This window comes from Poecilia reticulata, linkage group LG15 (genome assembly GCF_000633615.1).
Source record: "Poecilia reticulata strain Guanapo linkage group LG15, Guppy_female_1.0+MT, whole genome shotgun sequence".
NCBI lineage: Eukaryota > Metazoa > Chordata > Actinopteri > Cyprinodontiformes > Poeciliidae > Poecilia > Poecilia reticulata.
Genome location: NC_024345.1, coordinates 17,572,648 through 17,593,921, shown reverse-complemented (window position 1 = coordinate 17,593,921; position 21,274 = coordinate 17,572,648). Strand labels below are relative to the sequence as shown.

The window sequence follows — 21,274 nt, the reverse complement described above, 5'->3', positions numbered from 1 at the left end:
GCTGCTTCTCGAAGCCTCATTTTGTCTCCACCTCAGAGACGCATGGCGTCTGCGCTCTGCCGTCCCAGAAGCGCTTTAAAACTAATTGAAAGGGTCCCGCAGCAGATCATTTATCTGAGGAAGCGAAATAAATCGCGGGACCCCTTGCTGTGAACAAAATCAAAAATTTGGCCTTGCGAGTGCTCTACATGCGCAAGCCCTTGTAAAGTGGACCCCCTAACACACCCTGACGAGCAATTAACCCGCCCGACAGTCAATCTAAAACCCAAAAGCAGTCATCCTCCTTTTTTTAATATATGAAAGAACCAAATAAAAAGTGCAGCGGGTATGTGTGGATGTTTATGGTTAGGGAATATGCCTGACTCTGAAATAACAATCACTTGTGATGAATTTTTTTAGGCACCTTGGGCATGTCTCCCCGCTTCCTCTTCCTTTATTTCTGTCTTTCCACACACAACATAGACACACACACACACACGCACACACACCAGGGGTTCAGGGTGAGAGAGACAAAGCCGTGATAATCCGATTAGGACCAATTAGGCGTGAGATTCTGCGACACTAGCTGAAAGCCTTAACACTCTGTAGACAGTTATACAGTTATAGAGACATCTGGACACTCCCAGAGAGAGAGAGAGAGAGAGAGAGAGAGAGTTTGCGTGCGTGCGTGTGTGTGTGTGTGTGTTGGTGTGTGTGTGTGTTGGAGAAAGAGAGGAGAGAGCAGGAGGGATCTGGACACTCCCAAGCAGAGAGTCAGTGGGAGCGCAGCATCTCTCTCCAGAGCGCAAACTCACTCTCATCAGCATCCTCACTTGCAGGTAGGATGCGTTCAGGTTTCAGCTCTGAATCCGTCTCCTCCGTTTTGTTTTAATCTGCCGCAAGATCAGAGTGGTAGCACTGAGGACGTCGGGGGTGGGGAGAGGCTGAAACTTTTTCTCTGTGTTCCAGGTTCCGAGGTTCGCCATCAAGGATGTTCTACTTTCACTGCCCGCCTCAACTTGACGGAGAGTGTTGTCGCTCCAACACGCGTGAGTTTTTTTTTTCTTTCCTCCTCCCTTGTCGTTTTCATTCAAAGTGTGAGCTGCTCTAAAATATTTCCACCAATGAAGTTTTGTTTAGCGCCTGTGCGCCCAGTCTGTTCCTATAGCAGGCCGCCTTATTTTATTTATTTAATTTTTTTTTATTCATTATCTTTCTACCATCCAAATAAATCTTGCAAAAGCGTCATTACTGTTGCTGCCGTTTCCAGTGGTACGATTTTCTTCCCCTTCATCAACTAATTCAAATCGTTTGCTTCATTTAAAAAAATTAACAATAACATCTAAAATAAAAGAACAGGCTGCTTTGTGTTTGTCATAAATCCAAAGGTGGATATAAAGGGTTAAGCGGGATTTTCCCTCTCTGCTTGTGGCAGTTTGTTGGCTGGGTTGGTGAGAAGAGAAGCGCTGGTGGTTTGGCCCCGGGGCAGTGGGGCCCGCTTTGTCCCGGGCACAGATGTTGGGTGTCATGGCTCTTAGTCCGTCATGGCTCCCTTTAGACTCCCCGCATCAATGTTTCATGAAACAAATGGAAACAAAATATGATCGGTTGGCCAATTTTTGGGGGGCCTTCCTTTTTTTTTTATTTAATTAAAAACAAATAGGTCAGTTCAAATTTCCCATATGCTTAAAAAAGTAAGACATACACAAAGCTGAATTATAAAACTAGTTTCTAACATTTTATAAAAAAGAAAAATGTCAATCACTGTTATTATTTTATTTTTATGATTTCAGTTAATTCCGGCGGTTTTGGAAACCACGCCCCGACTGATTTCGACGATGGATTTTTGCGGAGGAAGCAACGCAGAAACAGAACAACATTCACCTTACAACAGGTAATAACTGTGTTTTTTTTTTTTCATCAGCCAAATATCAGGACAAAACTACGACAGAGTGGGAAGGCTATTGGGCAAATACGAGCAGAGAAAAATTCACTGCGACGCAAAAATCGATGACAAGCTGGCAAAGTTTTAAAACTGGAGTTTTACCCTTGACATTAATAAAGTTGAGGGTCTTTCTCTGGTTCAAGCTAATCAGATAAAAACAAACACGTTTTCTTGCCTCTTTATTATTGCCTATTTAGTTTTAGATTGATCGATAAAGTAGAAGGTTGAAAGTTTGAGTTTTTCCTTTCCAAAGAAAGAAGGAAGGAATGAAATAAAGAGAAAGAAACATAATGGACATTCAATTAATTGTACAAAATTGAACTGAAAGTTGTGTGCAACCTTATTTTGTGTCCCTGCAGTTGGAGGCGTTGGAGGCTGTCTTTGCACAGACTCACTACCCGGACGTGTTCACCCGGGAGGAGCTGGCGATGAAAATCAACCTGACCGAGGCCAGGGTGCAGGTGAGCCGCATGTAGGCTGCCGTGTCCTGTCACCGGGCACAGTTTGACCAGGCTAGTGAGGGGAGGATAAATGAAGCCACTCTGTCATCCCAACGATACACTTTAATAACATCAGCGTAAATGGTGAATATTAGATTAGCTTGATTAATCGGTCATTCATAATTAAGCAGCGATAATGTTCGGCACTAATTTGTCCGCGTCTGCTGAGGCAGGAATCATCATCATCCGTGCAGATCCGGTGACGCACACACGGTCTGTTTTTTTTTCTCTCTTTTCTTTTTTTTCTTTTTCTTTATTTTTTTTTTAAAAGAGCGGACAAAAAGTCAGATTCCCCACAAACTCTCTCTCTCTCTCTGACTCTGTCCCACACTCACGACTTAAAATGTAACAATTGATATTCGGCTCCTGCCCTGCACATGTGCGCCGTTATAAACTTGGCCAGATGTAATTAAGTTAGGCGTCCTGTATGTAATTTCCCTGCATTCCAGATTTGCTTTTGGGTTTTGTTGTGCGCAGCAGATCTAATTGTAGGAAATATAATAGTTTGGCTTTTTGTTCCCCAGGGTCATCTTTACTATCGCTTAAACCCAATGGCGGGGCTTGATAATGGAATCCAGCGCTGTAAATTAGGGATCGTAAACAAATTATTCCCCCTCCTAATCCGATTACCGCATTCCTATTATTAAATCTGAACATGAATCCACCGCACTATGCAGGGGATATTAAACTTACATTATTATTAGAAAATAAATTTCCTTTCTCTTGTAGTGTTGTTGCCCCCCTCTCCTTTTTGTAAAGTGTCAATGGGCCCTCCCCCGCATTAAGAGCACGCAGCAAATTGAGATTAATGGAGCAATTATAGCCCATTCAGAGATGGGTGCGTGTGGGGGGGGCGCGACTTCTAGCTGGAAGGTGCAGGGGTGAGATAAGTCCATTGGATGCATTGTTGTCCTGCCACGAAAATGTTGTCCCTTTCTCTACAGAATGAATGCATGCGTTTTGTTTGGCTGTTGACATCATTTATACCCTCCGCCACAATGGGGAGGATGCAGAGCGCATGCACGCAGACTCTAACCTCCATTCACACATCATGATTAATGCCTGCTAGAACCAAGTCCTAATCGAATCTGATGTTGTCAAACAATCACTAAATAGGGAAATAAACGACTTCATCATAGCTGCGTCTCTCTCGGGCAGCACAACTGTCAGTGGGAAGTCATTAAAATATGATAATGAAAAATTGCTCAATTAAATGTTGTTATAGGCACTGACCTTCAGTCGATTAAGATCTCAAGAACTTGGCTATATGTGTTCTTTGCTGTGTGGACCGTGAAGTTTTTGGGGATAAATTAGGGGAAGGTGGGGAATTAGAGCACTTGCTGGGTTCAAACACCTGCTTCATACCAACTGAGCTCATCTGATTCAGCTTTTCTGATTACGAAACCCAATATTATACTCGACAGGGACAGGGCCGTCCCTAGACATAACGCAGCAAGAGGGCACACAGTCATAATCGCATGTACGTCCAACCCCGTTTACTGAGGCATATGCCTCGTGATCAAATTTATTCTAAAACTGCCATTAATAAACACTTGATGAAGTATTTATTAATTGTAAATCTACTTGCATTTTAAAATGAACTAGAAAAGTTAGGAAAAGTAAGGATTTGTTATGTATATACGTGTCCAAACCTGGTCATGTAGAAGGTTTCCAACTTGTATATGACCAGGATGTGAAAATACTTTTACTAAAAGACCAACTAAAAAAAGACTAGAAAGTTGTGATCATATATTTAAAGAGACAGGCAGTCTAATGTTGTTCCCTTCTGTTTGTGTGTTGCCTAACAATGCTGTGCTATAAGCAATTTTAAACTCTATGATGCCAGATGTATAATTTTTGATGCACACATTTTTAAAACCCTCTATTTAACAAAACTGGTCTTTAAAAAAAAAAAAAAAAAAGAAATCTGTAGTACTGAATCCAAAATGGCCACATGAACCTTCTAAGAAACAAAGATTTTATAAATTACACAATCCTGCTTTTCATATGGAGTAGATGAAACATATGTCAAAAATTGATTATTATTATTTAAATGACTCTTTAATACAGATATACATAACTTGTTCTAACATAAAATATTTTCCTGAAAGCATTGATTGTCATGTTTTATGTATACAGGCATTTTTATTGGTCAAATGTTTTTTTTTTGTCTGTCTGTTTACTAATTTTCAGTGGATTTCTGCCATGAGCTTTTTAGTGCACGATTTTTTTTGCTATCAGTTATGATGCAAAAAAGAGAAAGTTTGGTGTAATATTTCAAATTCAAAATGTTTTTTTTTTTTTTAAATGATTCAGGCTTTTATATATAAATTTCTCTTGGTTTTAATTTTTCAGGCTTCTTTCTTTACCTGCCAGTATTTGTCACATAGATCTGGTTTTGTCCTTATTTGGTTAGATTTGGATCCAAATAATTTAGCTATTATTTTAAAATTAATGTTAAGAATTTTCATGCAGATTCCAAAAGAAATCATTCTTTTTTTGTTCCTCACAGTCGACGTCACAGCTGCTGAAGACATCAATGTCTCTCGGTGTCTTAAAGACACATATTATAAAATTGGAAGTCCCTAATATCTCCATCCTTTTTGAACTGAATTTGACTTTAAATAAATTTAAATCGAGAAACTGATGATTTTACAAACATAAAGTCCAAGAATAAAGTGCATATTCTTGGAGTTTCCTACTTGCTTATCTGGATAAAGTCAAGCAGCATTTATTTTAGTGATTTTGAAGGAGAATTAACAATATTTTATCACACATTACATTATTGCTAATCAAATTTATAGTAATTTATATGTTATTTTTTACATGTATGCTTTAGATAATGATCTATTGCACTATATGAAAAACTATATATTTCACCTGTGACATGCTAAGATAACTGCAGCAGAAAATCTTTACAAGCTAGATATTTATGCTCAGTCAATATGGATAGAAGCCTCAAAATGTCTCTAATGCTTTAATATTTACTGGTTTCCAGGTTTGGTTTCAGAACCGCAGAGCAAAGTGGAGGAAAACAGAGCGAGGGGGCTCAGAACCTGAAGCAGGGAAGGAGCCGCTGAGCGATGGCAACCCTCCATCTCGCAGCATCAACTCTCACTCTCCGGTGGACCACGGCAGGAAACAGAAAGAACCTCTGGAGTTACAGCAGAGGTAAAGGAAGGCAGACACAGAAATGTCATGAAAAACGGCTGGAGATTTGTACTGGAAATTCATCAGAATACGTATCTCTGATGGACCCTCTCTGTATTCTTTTTCCCCAGGCGTTTTAAGTTTTACTGTGAATTTGTTTATGTATATATGTGATGGGACTAGTTTTTGCAACTACATGAAGCACTATTACTAACATTTTTCCTATTATGGACAATAAATTATGCCTTGATGTTGATGTCGTTGTGCGTTATTATGATAAGTATGTAATCTTCAATGTATCATTAAGGTGCAGTTTGTCTCTTGTCTCCAGCATCAACAGGACGGTGGGTCCAGGTGGTCCATTCTTCCCATCATGTATTCCAGGCACGCTCCTCAACTCTGCCACCTACGCTCAGGCCCTCTCGCATGTCGCTACGCTCAAAGGTGAACATGATTCTCATTACCCGTCTGATGATCTTGTTATTGCTTTTAGGAACTCGTTATGAATTTAACTTTCTTCTTCTTATTATTATTTTCCAGGGAATGGTTTGTGCTCCTGCTGCGTCTCTGACCCCATGGGCTTGTCCTTCCTGCCTCCCTACGGCTGTCAGGGAAACCGCACAGCCAGCGTCGCCGCCCTGCGCATGAAGGCCCGCGAGCATTCAGAGGCCGTGCTGCAGTCCGCCAACCTGCTCGGAGCCGCAGCCACACCAGGAGTCAGCGTGGGGGTCCTCTCCGGTGTGGGCTCGGCTGGGGTGGTCCGGCCCTCTGCGGGACCCGCCATCGAGGTGCCCGGCTGCGTCCTGAGAGGGGGAGACAGCTCCAGCCCTGGCACGGCTACTAAAGTCTCGATCCTGGGCGGCAGTCCTGACAAACATCCTCACTGCTCCAAGGAACCTCTGGAGAAGAAGTGAGGAGCTGGACACAAACGTGGATGTTGCTGATAATCTGTGATTTTTTTTTTTTTTTTGCCTCCTTTCTTCTTTTTCTTTTCTGCTCCGAACTGAGCAACAAAGCACAACTACTGGCTGACTCCAGAAAAATCCTGGGACAGACGTTTTGTATGGATGCAAACATAAATGTATTCATTTGATTGTAAAGTATCCTTCTGAGAAACACTGAAGAACTGGGTTGTTATTACGCTTGAAAAGACAAAACTGTGTTTTTTTTTTACCTTTAGCCATCTACATGCACTCTTGGGCTATATTATCTATAACATAGATGCATTATGTGTGAAGCAGAGGCCTATTTGATAATATGAATTTAAATAATCCTGTGGGGACCGTTGCTAACATTTTGAATGTCAGTGCATGAAGAGTGTATCATTTTATAAAGATAAAATGATGGTAGGACTGAGGATTTTTTTTTAAGTCAGCAGTGACACAAAACAATGATTTCTATTGATTTTTTTTATTAATTTAAAGTGAAAGTGCACTTTAGTAATAATCAGCTGTGCTCCTTGTAAAAAAAAAAAAAAGAAAAGTAATTGACATTGTCAGTGTGTGTATTCAGTTATCCCTCGCTCTCTGTTAGCACATCTGTAGTGGCAGCAGACAGGGAACACACCAGTCCTGTTGTGACATGTTCTTTAAAACAATTAAAGATGTAGTCACTCATGTTCCTCTCCTGTTGCCTCTCGCTCCAGCCATCTGTTCTGATACATTATTTATGAGCCACTCTTAAAGCCGGGAGAGGACGCTTATCATTTATTTACTTTTAGGAACGCTCTCTGTTCCTGCTACTAAAGATTTTTTTAAATAAATTCCATCCATTAAAAAAAAAAAAGTTTATTCTATTAATTATGTTGAATTTAAAATTTCTGTCCACACGTTTGTCGCCTTCTCTTTTTTCCCCGTCTCTTCAATAATGGGGTCAAGCTGATCGGACTGATTATACTTAACTGCGGAGCACAACGGCCAGTAGTTTGCCTGATTCAATTTGCGTCCTTGAGGATTTCCAGGAAATTACTTTTGATAGTCGATAACACAATTAAGTAAACTACACACACATTATCGTGAATAATTGATGGGAAATTATGTATTACCATGAAGTACCGGTTCAATAATTGATGAGGAGACACCCCCACCCGTGACATGGTAGAGGGAGATAATGTCAGAAGTCATACCAGATTGTACACAGAGCACTCACAATTCTCAGTTCATTATTATTATTATTATTATTATTATTATTATTATTATTATTATTATTATTATTATTATTATTATTATTATTATAACTCCATTGTGTGTGCATGTTGTAAATATCTTACAGCTATAACAATAAAGTGATGCATTCATGTACCGGACTTAACGATTTGATAAGATTTTCATTTTACCGAAGCATCAAATAACCCAGAAAAAATGCTTGATTAGTTTGAAAAAAAAACCTAAAGTTTTCAACACGAGATGCCTATCAGTGCATGTTTGGTTTCTGTCGCAGGTACTTTACTGGATTCACTGAAAACATCTTGTTCTCACATAATGGTTTTGTTTTAAGTCAATGGGAGAGCCACCGTGTTAAGCCGAGTGACATGGCAGCTAACGATAACACAATAAATCAGCTTCACTTCACAATGTGGCAGATTGGATAGCAGACCTCATACAAAAGGCACCAAAAAACGCATTCAATCTCCCCCAAAATTGACTACAGTAGCTGTGGAATTTAATCATTTGCCAAAACAAAGGAGGCTGGAGTCATAATGACTCCGATCATCATTAAGTTCTGCATGGTGCCCATAATTCACCGCTTTAATATTTCATAAACAAGTCAAGTTGGTTGTTGACATTCAGCTTGTGCATGTGGCATCATTGATAATTCTCCGTCACCTAAAAAAAAAAAAAAAAAAGTCCTGGCGATATTTTGTTGAGCATTGTTATATCAAATTAGCTGGAGAGCGTCCAGAAAAGCAGACAAACACTGTGAATGCTGGGGGACAGCAGCTGAACTCTGTTCTTACATTGCAGTTAATGGGCTTCTTTTGTTGCGGTAATGAAATATTTCTTTTTTTTTTTTTTTTGTCCTGCAAAGAAGCAGTAAAATGTGCTCACGCAACCATCTGCATCTACAAACAGGAGCCACACACTCGAGGAGACCCAGCAAGTCTTTGCACAAATTTTAAAGTTAGATATAACTCCGTACTCGCAGTCAGGCCTGTTCCTCTGAAGGCCCAAAAATGGCCCACTAACACATCATCTCTGCTTTTAATTCCTGCAACAGAGCTGATCAATAACACAATCAATTAGATTGATTCAATCAGTGGAGTTCATGTCTGAATGGAGATTATACAAACAAAGCACATCTTAATGCAGCGAGTAATGTGCCTGTCTACTGTCTGCCACATAACCACAGGTCTTCCTTTTTCCTGACTCAGCCCAGAGAGGAGCATCATCAGCGTTTGTGTTCAGTGCTCGCAGGGCTCAGTGGCTTCTCACTAAAACTATTTAGAAAGGAGGATGCAGAAATACAAGGTGCAATAACCTGACATGCTTTTCAAAAAAGTATTTTTTGTAGTGTGAAATGTCTTTAGATGTGTGACTTATTTCATCCACTAGAGGGACTCAGTGAGCAGGAATCCTGTCCGTACTTCATGAGCGAATCTCGGGCTTCTCCAGGAAACCTGAATATTTAAAAGGGAGACAGTCAGCAGGTTATTTCATGTTTTTTGTTTTTTTTGTTTGTTTTTTTGCTTTTTAACATTTATAAAATTAGCATAGCATAATATTAAGTGCTTCATAGAAAAAAAAGAAAACGTTAAACAAATAATCATTAATGAAAAGTAATTTCTTAATTAGTTCGAAATGGACGTATCTGATGTTTTAAAAGGAGAAGAGCGATTATTCTACTGCCTCAGCCTTTCCTCTTGCACTCTGAGCTTGTGTGTGTGCTTGTGCATGCATATGTGAACAAGTGTGTCTCCATTAATGCCCATGTGTGTGTGTCCATCATCCCACTCGGGCAGCTCTGCAGCCGCCGCCAACAATCCCAGAGAGCAATCCGCTGCAGCGATCTCCTATTATAGCAGCGGGCGGTTGGAGAGGAGGAAGATGGGAGTGAACGAGGGAGGTACATTAGTTCCTCCCCTTTCTGTGCCCTATGGTATTTTTTTTTATTATTGGGGTGAGGAAGGTTGTAGTCAGGGAGAGCAGACAATAAATCTTTAATTACAGTTGGCGGGGAGTTAGTGTGAAAACTAAATTATTGGAAGTGTTTCTTTAAAGCACGAAAAGCCAACTGGTTAAAATATATCCACAAACTGCAAAGTTATTCAGAAAGCTTCACATTTTGTCTCAGTGCAACCAAAAGCTTCAGTGTTGCTCAATTATTGAGATTTTAGATGATACATAGACCAACTAAAGTGGGTTGATTGTTTTTTTTTTTTTTTACAAATAAAACCCAAAGAGTGCAGGTGTATTTCATTTATTCACATTTAGTTTGATTAACCCAAACAAAGTCCAGTGAAACCAGATGTCTTCAGAACAGAGGAATGTTAGGGAACATTAGTGAACAAAAAGCAACATAAGAGCAAGAAACACACCAGTAGGGTCAGGGAGAAAAGAGTGTAGATATAGACAGCTAAAGTATATGTTTCATATGCTTTATTAAGAACATTATTTTAAGTGGCCAAAAGGAGGATGCAATTAATTCAATTCAGTTCAGTTTAGTTTATTTGAAAAGCACCGATTTATAAAACTGAAAAGTGTCACACTTTTCAGTTTTACTTGCCTGTAAAAGAAATGTCTAAATCATCCATGATTTTCCCATCTGTCTCACAATCATGCACTACTTTGTGTTTATCTGTCAAATTCTGTGTTGAGATTAGTTGTTGGCAATGTGAAAAGTTGTGCGAGGTGTGAATAATTTTGTCAAACAAAATCTCACCTTTCCTGTGATGTATTTGTGGGTGGTGACTAAAGGCCAGATGTTTATAACCCATCCACTTCCTGTCTGCTCTGTTCGGTGAAGAGGACCACACTGTGATTCTTTGAGCTATTTATGTCTCTGAATTACAACCCTCCTGGGGCAACCCTCACCTACCCTTCACCCATCAACACATCTCCAGAAAATGTAGTTTTATCCCCTCACCCTGTGTGTTCGCCTACTCAACCGTCTTCACCAGTTTACGCACAGCTAGCTGTTGCTGCTAATGGCAGACATAGCTGTCCAGATTTATAAATAGTTTAGAGGCTGTTTGTTTCATCCGTCTGACACTTGACACCAAAGGATCTCACAGAGCCACATGCTAAGCTCAAGCCCTCATTCTATGGCCTCATGGTGGACACTCTCTGTGGGACAGCTCCTCTATTTTTGTCTGGTCTCCTGTCCTGACTTCCACTGCCTGCTGCTGGTCAGATCCTCAGAGATCTCACAGTGGACCTCAAACTGGATTTGGATTATTCTCAATAGAAAGAGCCTGGCTCTCCCAGAAAGTGGATATGTGAGGTGACAGTTCAGGATTAGATCGACAGGGCCTCCTTTTGGGGAGAGGGACAAAACAAGCAGAAAGGGACATAACAAACAATTCCCTAATTATGGATTATAAACATGGAAGGTAAGATTATGGGTTTGCTGTGTATTGGTTCATATAAAAAAATCCAAAAAGCACATTTGAGAAATTTTGAATTGAGTAAAATCTGAGTTATAGAAATCTAGGTAAATGCAAATTAAAACAAACAAACAAAAAAAAAAACTATAAAAGTAATTATTTAATCCTAACCTCATTTTACTGATGTTTATTTTAACCTCACTGCCATTTAAAAGCATTTAGTCCATCCTGTTCTCAGAAGTTATGAAGCTGTTACAGTTCGCCATCGGACCAAAGCTGAAATTTACTCCTCTTTGGTGTCAGGTTTTAGAGCTGCAAGCTCGTCACTGGACAAAAATAAACCTGCCACATGCAAGAATGAAAAGAAATCATCTTGACAGCTAGAGGGGAGATTATTGCTACGTAAAAAACACGCAGTAAGGAAACTTGTCATAGCTCTGCATGATTTTATTTCACGTTTCATGAAGTGTGTGGTTTTGGTTGCTAATATTGATGTGCTGATGTTGAAAGGCAGACTTATTTTTTTGGACTGTTTTCTTAATTTAAAGCTAGCAGTAAAAAAAAGTTCAAATCAAAACAAAAGTATTAGTTTAAATGGTCAAAGGTTTAGTGCTGACTGAGCATGTGCGAAGACGTGCATGAAATGAAAGGCCTCCAGATCAGAGAATATTAATGATTCACGCCGGATATTCTGGGCAAAGTGACGTCTGCTTGGCAGCCACTTATTTAGGCGCATGATAGCACATGATAATACTAAGTTACCTCAAAATATATTAACATTTTGTATCAAATTTATGCATGATGTCTTAAAAGTGAGACTTCAAGAAAGGTAAATATAGTACCAGTGATATGTTACTGTTATTATTTTATATAGCCATTGTAAATATAGATGAGTGGAAACTGCAAGTTAGGTGAAGTAATGTGGATATAATAGTCAGCTTCACAGCTATAAATCTAAACTCACTAATCTTTGGCCGTGTAATGTATAGTTAACATTTGTAAATCTAGACAATAATTTAATCATTAAAGAAATGACTTTATAGCACTCATTAAACCTGATTCATTTTGTATTAAGCATTTTTATGGCATCATTAAATGTCACATAAAGCAATGTTAGTTTTTTACTAAATTTATCTGAAGTTATTCTCTAATCCTTCCTCTAATTCCTAATCTTTAAAGTACTTCTGGTGCAGGAAAATCTACTTTCCACCTGCTCTCTCTGTAATAAACAGAATGACTTTTCCAAGATTAGGTTTAGGTAGGTCATACGTCACTGTTCCCAAACCAATATGTCTTTATTATTTCTCCCAAATTCTTGTTGTCAAAAGTAAATTAAGCATTTCATTATATACAAGCTTCAAGTTATTGCCAAATCTGCATCAATATCCGTCTTTAGGTGCAATATCGACTTGTATGCGTGTGTTTGCGTGTGTGCGTGTGTGTGTGTGTGTGTGTGTGCTGTCAAACCTGCACTGATGCATCTTGATCACCCAAAATAACTCACGTGAGTCCATCTTTTCTGAGCCTAGCAACAGGCTGGTTTTCTTCACAACATGTCCCTGAAGGTCATAGTGACAGAGTGAAAGGATTTACAGAGCTGTTTTCAGAACCACATACAGTACATTGCTGCTTAGTTCAAATGGGAAAGAAAACCACTTATCATAAATAAAACGTTGCAATGACGGAGAATGAATTAGTTGTGGCTCTGGCTGTCAGATAGGAAAACTTCTGCTTATTTTGATGCCTCTGACTCGTGTTCTTCAGGATTTTTCTACATTTATCTCTGCCCATCTTTTACCAGCTTCCACCTCCACACGATGCTGCCACCGTTATGTTTAACATTAGGAGTAGTGTGTTCAGGGTGATGTGCAGGGTTAGCTTTAAGCCACACTAGCATTTTGATGTTGTTTTATAGAATAACTTCAAAGCTCTTAAAATATTCTACGCTGCAAATCCAGGAGCTTTTGCAGAACAACTTTATTTGTTCTGAGACTGATGTACACACATGGGTACTCTATTTTGATAATTAGGCAACTTTGGGAGGCAATTGGTTGCAATGCAGTGATTTTGATTTAGATGCCTAACAATTTATAGAAAACAAATACAAATGCACTTCAGATTTCCATTAGTAGAAAAAGAGAGAAAACTGAATCATTTTCCTTGCAATTCACCATTATGTTCTTTACTGTATGTCTGTCAAATAAATTCTAAATAGTCTAAATTTTCATTATGTGACAAAATGTGCCAAATTTCAATAAGCCTGAATACATTTGAAAGGAAGAGCAATTCAAGTTTTGCATCTCGCTCAAAACACACCTTTCTTACGAATCATAGCTCTGTTTTTTTTTGGAGTTAGTGGTTACATTATCGCGTCTGGGCTGATTCTCTTCTCTTTTGTTTCTTCCAGGAAAGCAGCAGAGTGAAGGATCATTTGAGCAGAGCCAAACTGAAACAAACAATGCCTCTGGAGAAAATCCTGAACAGAGGCCCCAAAGTTCGGGTGCAGCAGCTCTACCAGCAAAAACGGATTGAAACTTTAAGGTCCATATTTGCATGAATGACCGAACGACTAAAAAGCAATATTTTTTTCTTGTAAGTCTGCGTCATGACCTCAGTTGAGAAGCGTCGCTCGAGCCGCAAGAGCAGTGGGCACAGGAAGCACAGTGATGGAGGCTTCAGCGACACGTCGAGTGGGGGCTCCTTCCTGGATGAGACTGATCGGGAGGTCAGCAATCTGACGGACAGAGCGTTCAGAAGCCTTTGTATCGGAGATGAGGCTGTTTATAATGACTCTGACCTCAGTTTGTCTTCGCCTAGCGCCTACTCAGACAGACAGCTGGCTTTCTGCAGAGACAGAGAGGAGAGAGAAAGGGAGGACCGAAAGAGAGCTGCACAGGAGAATTTCAACCTCAGTGTGCAGCAATATGGACAGGACTGGATCACCGCAGGGATGTATGGAGCAGAGATCCAGAGAGAAGCTCAGTGGGAGGCTTATGGGGACAGGACACAGGGGATGGTTTCTGCCACATTCCAGCACTCCTTAGTGGAAACCTCACATTTGGGCAAGTCTCTGAGGGAAGAGAAGCTGTCCTTCCACAGCAACGGAGCCACGGAGTTGAGTTCACAACAACGCAGAAGCCACTCGAGAGTCTCGTCTCTCATCAGGGCATTTAACTCTGACGGACACAGAGACGTAGCAGGAGTGGAAGATAACATCAGAGAGCGGGACGATGGGACGAGTTGGGACAAATCAGCTCTCATGAGTATTCAGAGAGAACTTTCTGAATTCTCATACCAGCAAAATTTCAACCATCACTTCCATCCTGCTGGGCCGTTTTCATGTCGAGACCCAAACTTCTATTCCTCTGAAGCAGAAGCAGTGACCCAGATGTCTCACAGCTATATGAGGTCATCACAAACCAAACACATCATGTCTGCACAGGCCAACTGCAACTCCAACTTCTTCATCCACAGTGAGTTCAGTCCCTTCCAGTTATGGAGAGATTACAACAGGTTTCCGTTTCGGGAAGCGGAAGTCTCAGGCTTTATGCATTACTCGGAGTTTCCGAAATGGTATCAGACGCCAATGTACAATGAACTTTCTCTTGAAAATCAAACACACAGCCGTCACAGAGACATCAGACAACCTAGGAATCACCTGGGATATCCGGTTCCTCTGACGGCTCCACGCTCCATCTCAACTTCCTCTCAGATCCAGAGAGCGTCAGCTGTGGAGAAACGCTGCGAGTCAGAGCTGGCGGTTCATCATCCTCACAGGAAGTATACACAGAGTCTGGGGACTAACAAACTTCCGCCCCACCGCCCATCAACTGCGTCACCCTCTACTGAGATGTCTCGACGTGTCAGAGACACCATCAGCTCTGTCAAAGCTCTGCAGCAAAAGGTTAAAATGATGTCAGAGTATGACACCACAAATCAACAAGAAACATTCAGTAGGAATGAAAGTTGGTTTAACTCAGGAAAGAACACATTGACAGCAGAGACGAACATTGTCGGCAGCAACAAAGCGAATTCCTTTAGAATTGGCCAGCAGCTTACACCTTCAGTCCAACAACATCAGGATGTAGACACATCCCGCTTACACCAGCATGAAGTCTCCCCTCAACCAGTAGAGCATCCTCCAGTGAGAGCCGAAAGCCGAGGAGCAACTCCTGATGTCAGGATGTCCAGCTACAGATCTCGAGCCACAAGCCTGCTCTTCAACCTGAAAGACAACAGAAAAAGAGTAAAAAGCACCTACAGTCCAACCAAGTTTAAAGGTTTAGATACACCGGAGAGGAACCAACAGCCCCGCGGTCAGGAGCAACACGAAACTTCATTTACTAATTCAGATGTTCAGTGTTTCCAGCCAGAAGCACTGAGAAGCACAAATGCTGCTATAAACCAGTATCACACCCCCGGACTATCACTTACTGCCCAGACATCTCATCCCGCTAGAGTAGACACAGGCCACTATTCAGAAAACACTGCAAATGACTACCAGGTAGCTCAGATGCAAAGTCATAGCTCTGGATTCAGTGGCTTTGTAACTTCAAATTACTCCAACAATCATCTGCTGGGAAATGGGCAGAATCCTAATAAATATTTTACATCATTTACTCCCTACAGGCAAGATATTTATGGATCAGCAGATGAAGTCAAGCAGTCTTATTCAGCTGAGGATACAACAGGACCGAGTGTTGACAACAATCAACACAGAGAACATCCAACAGGCAAAGGAAATGCAACTCAAAGAGGAGTGTTCGTAAAGGCGGACAGATATGAGCAGCTCGAAGAAAACAAACACAATTACAAAAATGTGTCCTCCTCCCGGGATGACTGGAGACAAGCAAGCGTCCAAGATACAGAAAATATCCATCTCAAAACAAATGTTCCCCCAGTGAAACATGAGACGATGTCTTTGGTGGAACGCTTAAAGCAAGAAAATTTGCATGGTGGAGAAAAAGAACAAGTAAAGGATGCTAATTTAACACAGAATTATAACAGATTTACTGATCAGTACGGTAGAGGCCAACAAAATCTTACATCAGACAAAACAATGGACATGATAACAACAAGACAGACTAAACTAAATATACCAGCTCCAAATGAAAACATACAAACTAACCCTCAGTTTGAAAAGAAAAATCAGCCGAATCCAACATTTATTGAAGAAAATGCATCAACTGTCGCAATGACAAATCAGATAAAGAACATGCAGACTGTAGACACCAAATGTGAACAGGTGATGGCATCCCACAGGAAACCACATTATCCCCAAGTGGAAATGGCCAAAACCCATCAGAAAGATAATGCTGAGCCACCAAAAACAGAAATAGCAAAGTTTATTTCATCAAGGCAACCTGCATTCGAAATGCAAGAGCTGCACAATTTAAGACAAGTCAAAGATGATCATATAATTAAAGTAGAAGGGAGGAAAAATGAACAAAAAGAAAAGTCAAGAGACACATACTTTCAGCAGGAAGAAGAGAAACAGATGAAGGGTGAAAAAGAAAGTGTTTTGAAGCTAAGAGACGAGCCAACAAATGTCACAGAAAAAGTCCCTAAGAAGCTAAAAACAGAACGAGCTGAAAAGGAGAAGCTAAAAGAGGAACACATAAAAACCGAACTGGCAAAGACCGAGGCGCCTGAGCAGGTCAGAATAGACCAAGTTAAACATGAACAGGCCAATGGCGTGCAAGCTGGGGAAAAACAGCAGAGCACAGAAAAAGCAGAGGGAGAGCAGATGGATGCAGAGAAAATCAATATGGAAAAGGTTAAAGAAGAACAGATCAGAGGCGAACAAAGAGAGCAGATAAAAGAGCTGCAAACTAAAACAATAGACGTGAAGAGAATGGAAATGGAGGTGTTGGAGGTCAAAACAGACCACATGAAAGTGCAGGATATCAGGGAAGGTAGGGATGAGAAAGATTCAAGTCATGCATGTCAAATTAATTTAGAGAAGGCCACATCAGGTACATGCAGCACCGAAGACACGCGAGGAGAAAAGACAAAGCTGGAAGAAAACCTGGAGCAAAAGGAAACTGAGCAATTGAAAACAGAAAACCTGCTGGAGAGGTCAGCTAAACTCACAGCCAAGCTTGCAGCAACACAGCAGGCCAGACAGGAACCGAACAGAGTTGAGCAAGTTAAGACAGAATTAGCGAAAGCCAAAGCAGAGTTAGCTAAAATAAAGGAGAAAATGAGAGGAGAGCAAAAGGAAATAGTGAGAAACATTCTTTTCACCAAAGAAGAAGGTCTTTTAAAGAAAGACGATTCTAATACAGGCGAAAACACCGGCAACAAAAACCAGAACCACCCACTGGAAACACAAACTCATGCAGTGACTGATGATTATGAAAGGCTTAGGGAAAAATATGGTTTTACACATCCGACATCTGCAAACAGCACCAAAGTGTCAGCTGCAGAACATAACGAACAAGCCAAAGAAAACAAAGTTGAAATAGGAAATAATTTGTTATCAATTGGTGATTTGTTGTTGACACCAGAGACAGAGAATAAGGAGGGAGGTAGAAACTTTAAACACGGTAACGAGACAGTACAGGAGAGTGATTGCAATGAGCCATTAAATAAACCACAATTAGGTAGCTGTCATTCTCTTCTAACAAATTCATGCGATAAAGCAAACAGAGAAAATGTATCTGAGAAACTGAAGGACGACGGTGGTCAGAAATCAGAAAAAATTGATATTATTAAAAGCACAGTTTCCCTGCAAAAAGACTTTGTTTCAGCTAAACATGATATAAATTCAACTGATCAGCGAATTAATGCAGGCAAAGACATGGCTGTTGCTCCACTTAAAGCTTTGTTTCAAAGGGAGAAAGCTCAAACAAAGCAGGAAATACTGACTTCCAAAATAAAAGCACATGCTGAGAAAGAGATTTCCGCAATAAAAGAAAAGGGATTTGCTTTACCAGAAGGCTTTATAGGCAAAAGCTCGGCCATGCTGTTAGCAAGTGGTCAGAGTGTTAACATTCGACAGAGGCCCTCATCACAGGAAGTGCCTAAGAAGCACGAAACCACAGTGTCCAATAAAATCACAGCAAAGCATCAGCTGGAGCCTTCAGGAGTGCAAAAAGAACCAGGCAAGTCTGCTTCTTCTCTGAGCTCTGACACAGTGGGTGGTGAAGCAGCAGCTAATCATTCAGAAAAATCCACAAAAACAATCCTTTCCACGAGCACCTCTGTGAGCACAACTAACATCTGTGTGCAAAACGAAAAAATGGAGGCAAATCACACAGAAACATCTGGAAGACTGAGCGGGGAAACGCAACAAGTGGAAAATGATGAAACTCTCACCAAAACAAAAGACCTGGCACATGCTACGTGTATGTCCAAACCTGTGACCGCGGAGGCCTCTAAAGAAGAAGCTCATAAAGACTCAGAATCAGAAGACTGTGTGACTCAAAGTGAAACCTCTGTAAGAGATGACAGTGTGCTGATTATGGGGATTATGGTAACTGTAGTAGAAAGAAATCCAACAGTAAATAGTGGCCCACAGAAAAACAACAATGAAAAACAGACCAATTCAGAAAAGGCAGAGAGCAATACATCAGATTCAGGTACAGAGAATTCCAGCCAAGAAGAAGCAGAAGTATTAGTGAAGGCAAGGGACTCTAACGAGAGTCCCTGTGTTATGAAAGAAAATGAAGATTCTCTTGGTAAGAATAACTTTTCAGATAATGTGAAAGAAACTTTAAACTGGAAAGAAATGAACAGAGAAATATCAGCTGAAAACGCAGATCTCCAACTCAACGATTGTGCCACTAATGCAGAACTACAGAAGAAGAGACAACCAGAAGCCGGGTCTGTCTCTTCTAAAGATGAATTCTTGGCCAAAACTCAAGCAGCTCTCCACCAAGTGGACACAATTCTAGAAGACACAAAGGATGTAAGTGTTAACATGCCAAAGGAAAATGTGTCAGAAACCTCTGGTCACCCAGAGGCAGGAGACGAGGGAAGTCAACATGAAATGCAAAAGCCTCTCGTCAATGAAATATCTCATGATAAAGCCAATAAAGCCGAAAACGATCTGCCAATGAAAGACGACACGACAACAGTTAGAAATATTTCCAAAAGCAGTAACAATGATGGGCATCCCTCACCAGTACCAGAAGACAACACCTGCTCCTATACTCCACCAAGCCCCTTCAATGATTCATGTACGGATAACACTGGGATTGCGTCTCAAAACCAGCAATCCACTGAAACTTTCAGTAAAGAACACGACCAAGAAGATGCTAGTGTGCATATTGATAACATTGCCATCAGAGTTGTACCAACTGAAAGTAAAAGAGACAACGTGGACATGTTGGAAAAATGTGACATGAAAGCTGTTCCTCCGAATGCGGGGTCTGCCTCTGAGCAGAATCAGGTTGTCCCATCCGGTAGTGAAGGAAAACTACAGACTTCAAATCATGGACATCATTTTGAAAACTCGATTCAAGAAAACAGCGAGCAGAAGATGAAAGACAGTCTGGAAGAAAAATTTGCTGTACAGTATGTGTTGTCCAGTGTCAAGAAACTGTCTGACTCATTGAAGGCAAGTGAGAAACAGAACAATGCAAATACAACCAGGGAATCCATTACAGCTGGAGACAAAAAATCAGAATCTAGTGTACAGCTGGTGGAAGCAGATTATTTTCAAGTGCAAGGACCAGGGGAGACAAGCAACACGTCTCCTAACGATATCACAGCTGGAAAGGGAAAAGACGTCCTAAAGTTACTACCAAAGGAGACATTTATTGGCACTGAACTGCACAAGAAACAACACAGTGATGTCTTTGTGTTCACTGTGGATCCAAGTGAACGAAAGACAGATCAGTCAAGTTCAGAAATTATTGATGGTGAAAACTTGACGGGTAAAAATTTGGAAACTGGCGATAATACAGCTACTTCAAAACAGCCTGGTGGTTCCATGGAGAGTTGGAATAAAATAAAAAATGCGTATGCAAGCCAATCTAATCCCACCAGAACATATAATGAGGTGAACCAGTTGGAGTCCTGTGGAACGGAAAGACAGAATTCAGGTAATCAAAATTTAACAAGCACACATTCTGAAGCTAAGCCAAATCCAAGAGAACGAGTGTCTGCAATACCGGAAATATCAGCTATTGCAGACTATGCCAGATTAAAGGTGATAGTTTCAGAGGATAAAGAAGAGCAGCCACTTCAGCAATTCCCTCCTAATAAAAAGGAAGGGTTCTTCCCGTTAATACAGACCCGTCATAGCAGACGCCCTGTGTTTACTGATGACCCACCAGACCGCTCTGTTAAAACCCAAAGCTTACCAAATAAGACAGAGATAACAGCCACAGTCAACAAAGAGTCCAAGTTGCTAGTATTTCCTATCATGGAGAGGGAGCACCAGAGAACTGGGATGTTCAAACTTGGAGACAAAGAAAGACAAGAAAAAACAGCACTGAATGCACAAATGACTCTTTATATAGACAAAGATCCAAATCAGATCGATACAAAGAACTCCCCCACAGATAAGACAGAATTAGTGGCAGCAGAGGAGCGTCAATGGAGGACAGTAGAAGAAGAGCAACAAATGAAAGTTCCTCATGAGATACAATGGAGAGGAGCAGTGGAGGAGCAGTACAAGAAGACTGCACAACAAGCTCAGCAAAGGATTGCAGAAAAGGAGCAGCAGAGGAAGGCTCTACATGAAAAACAACAGAGAAGAGCAGCAGAGGAGCAGCGGAGGAGGACTGAGGAAGCGGAGCAAAAAAGAAAAACTGCATATGAAGAACAGCAGAGAAAAGCAGCAGAGGAACAGCGAAGAAAGGCTGCACAACTGGAGCAGAAAAGAAGGATTGCAGAAGAAGAGCAACAGAGGAAGGCTCTACATGAAGAACAACGAAGAAGAATAGCGGAAGAGCAACAAAGGAGAATTGAGGAAGAGGAGCAAAGAAGGAAAGCTACGTATGAAGAACAACAGAGAAAAGCAGCAGAGGAGCAGCAAAGGAGGGCTGCACAACTTGAGCAACAAAGATGGATTGCAAAAGAAGAGCAACATAGAAAAGCTGCACATGAAGAACAGAGAAGATTGGCAGAGGAGCAGCGAAAGAGGATTGAGGAAGAGGAACGAAGAAGGAAAGCTGCATATGGAGAACAACAGAGAAGAGAAGCAGA

At 40.8% G+C, this 21,274-nt stretch overlaps 2 protein-coding genes across 2 annotated transcripts in view; both read left to right on the top strand.

Moving 5' to 3' along the window:
• Positions 1-737: 737 nt before the first annotated feature.
• On the top strand, positions 738-7,723 carry drgx (dorsal root ganglia homeobox). Its single transcript, XM_008429729.2, has 7 exons — positions 738-818; positions 949-1,028; positions 1,773-1,873; positions 2,284-2,385; positions 5,423-5,595; positions 5,906-6,018; positions 6,115-7,723. The coding sequence occupies exons 2-7, from the start codon at positions 971-973 to the stop codon at positions 6,486-6,488; spliced, it is 921 nt and encodes a 306-aa protein (XP_008427951.1). The 5' UTR covers positions 738-818; positions 949-970; the 3' UTR covers positions 6,489-7,723.
• A 2,971-nt stretch (positions 7,724-10,694) lies between these two features.
• Positions 10,695-21,274, top strand: part of lg15h10orf71 (linkage group 15 C10orf71 homolog) — a 15,168-nt gene continuing 4,588 nt past the window's right edge. The window contains exons 1-2 of the mRNA XM_017308816.1: positions 10,695-11,122; positions 13,524-21,269. Of these exons, the coding sequence (XP_017164305.1) occupies positions 13,722-21,269 (7,548 nt within the window). The 5' untranslated portion in view covers positions 10,695-11,122; positions 13,524-13,721. The remainder of the gene's footprint in view (positions 11,123-13,523; positions 21,270-21,274) is intronic.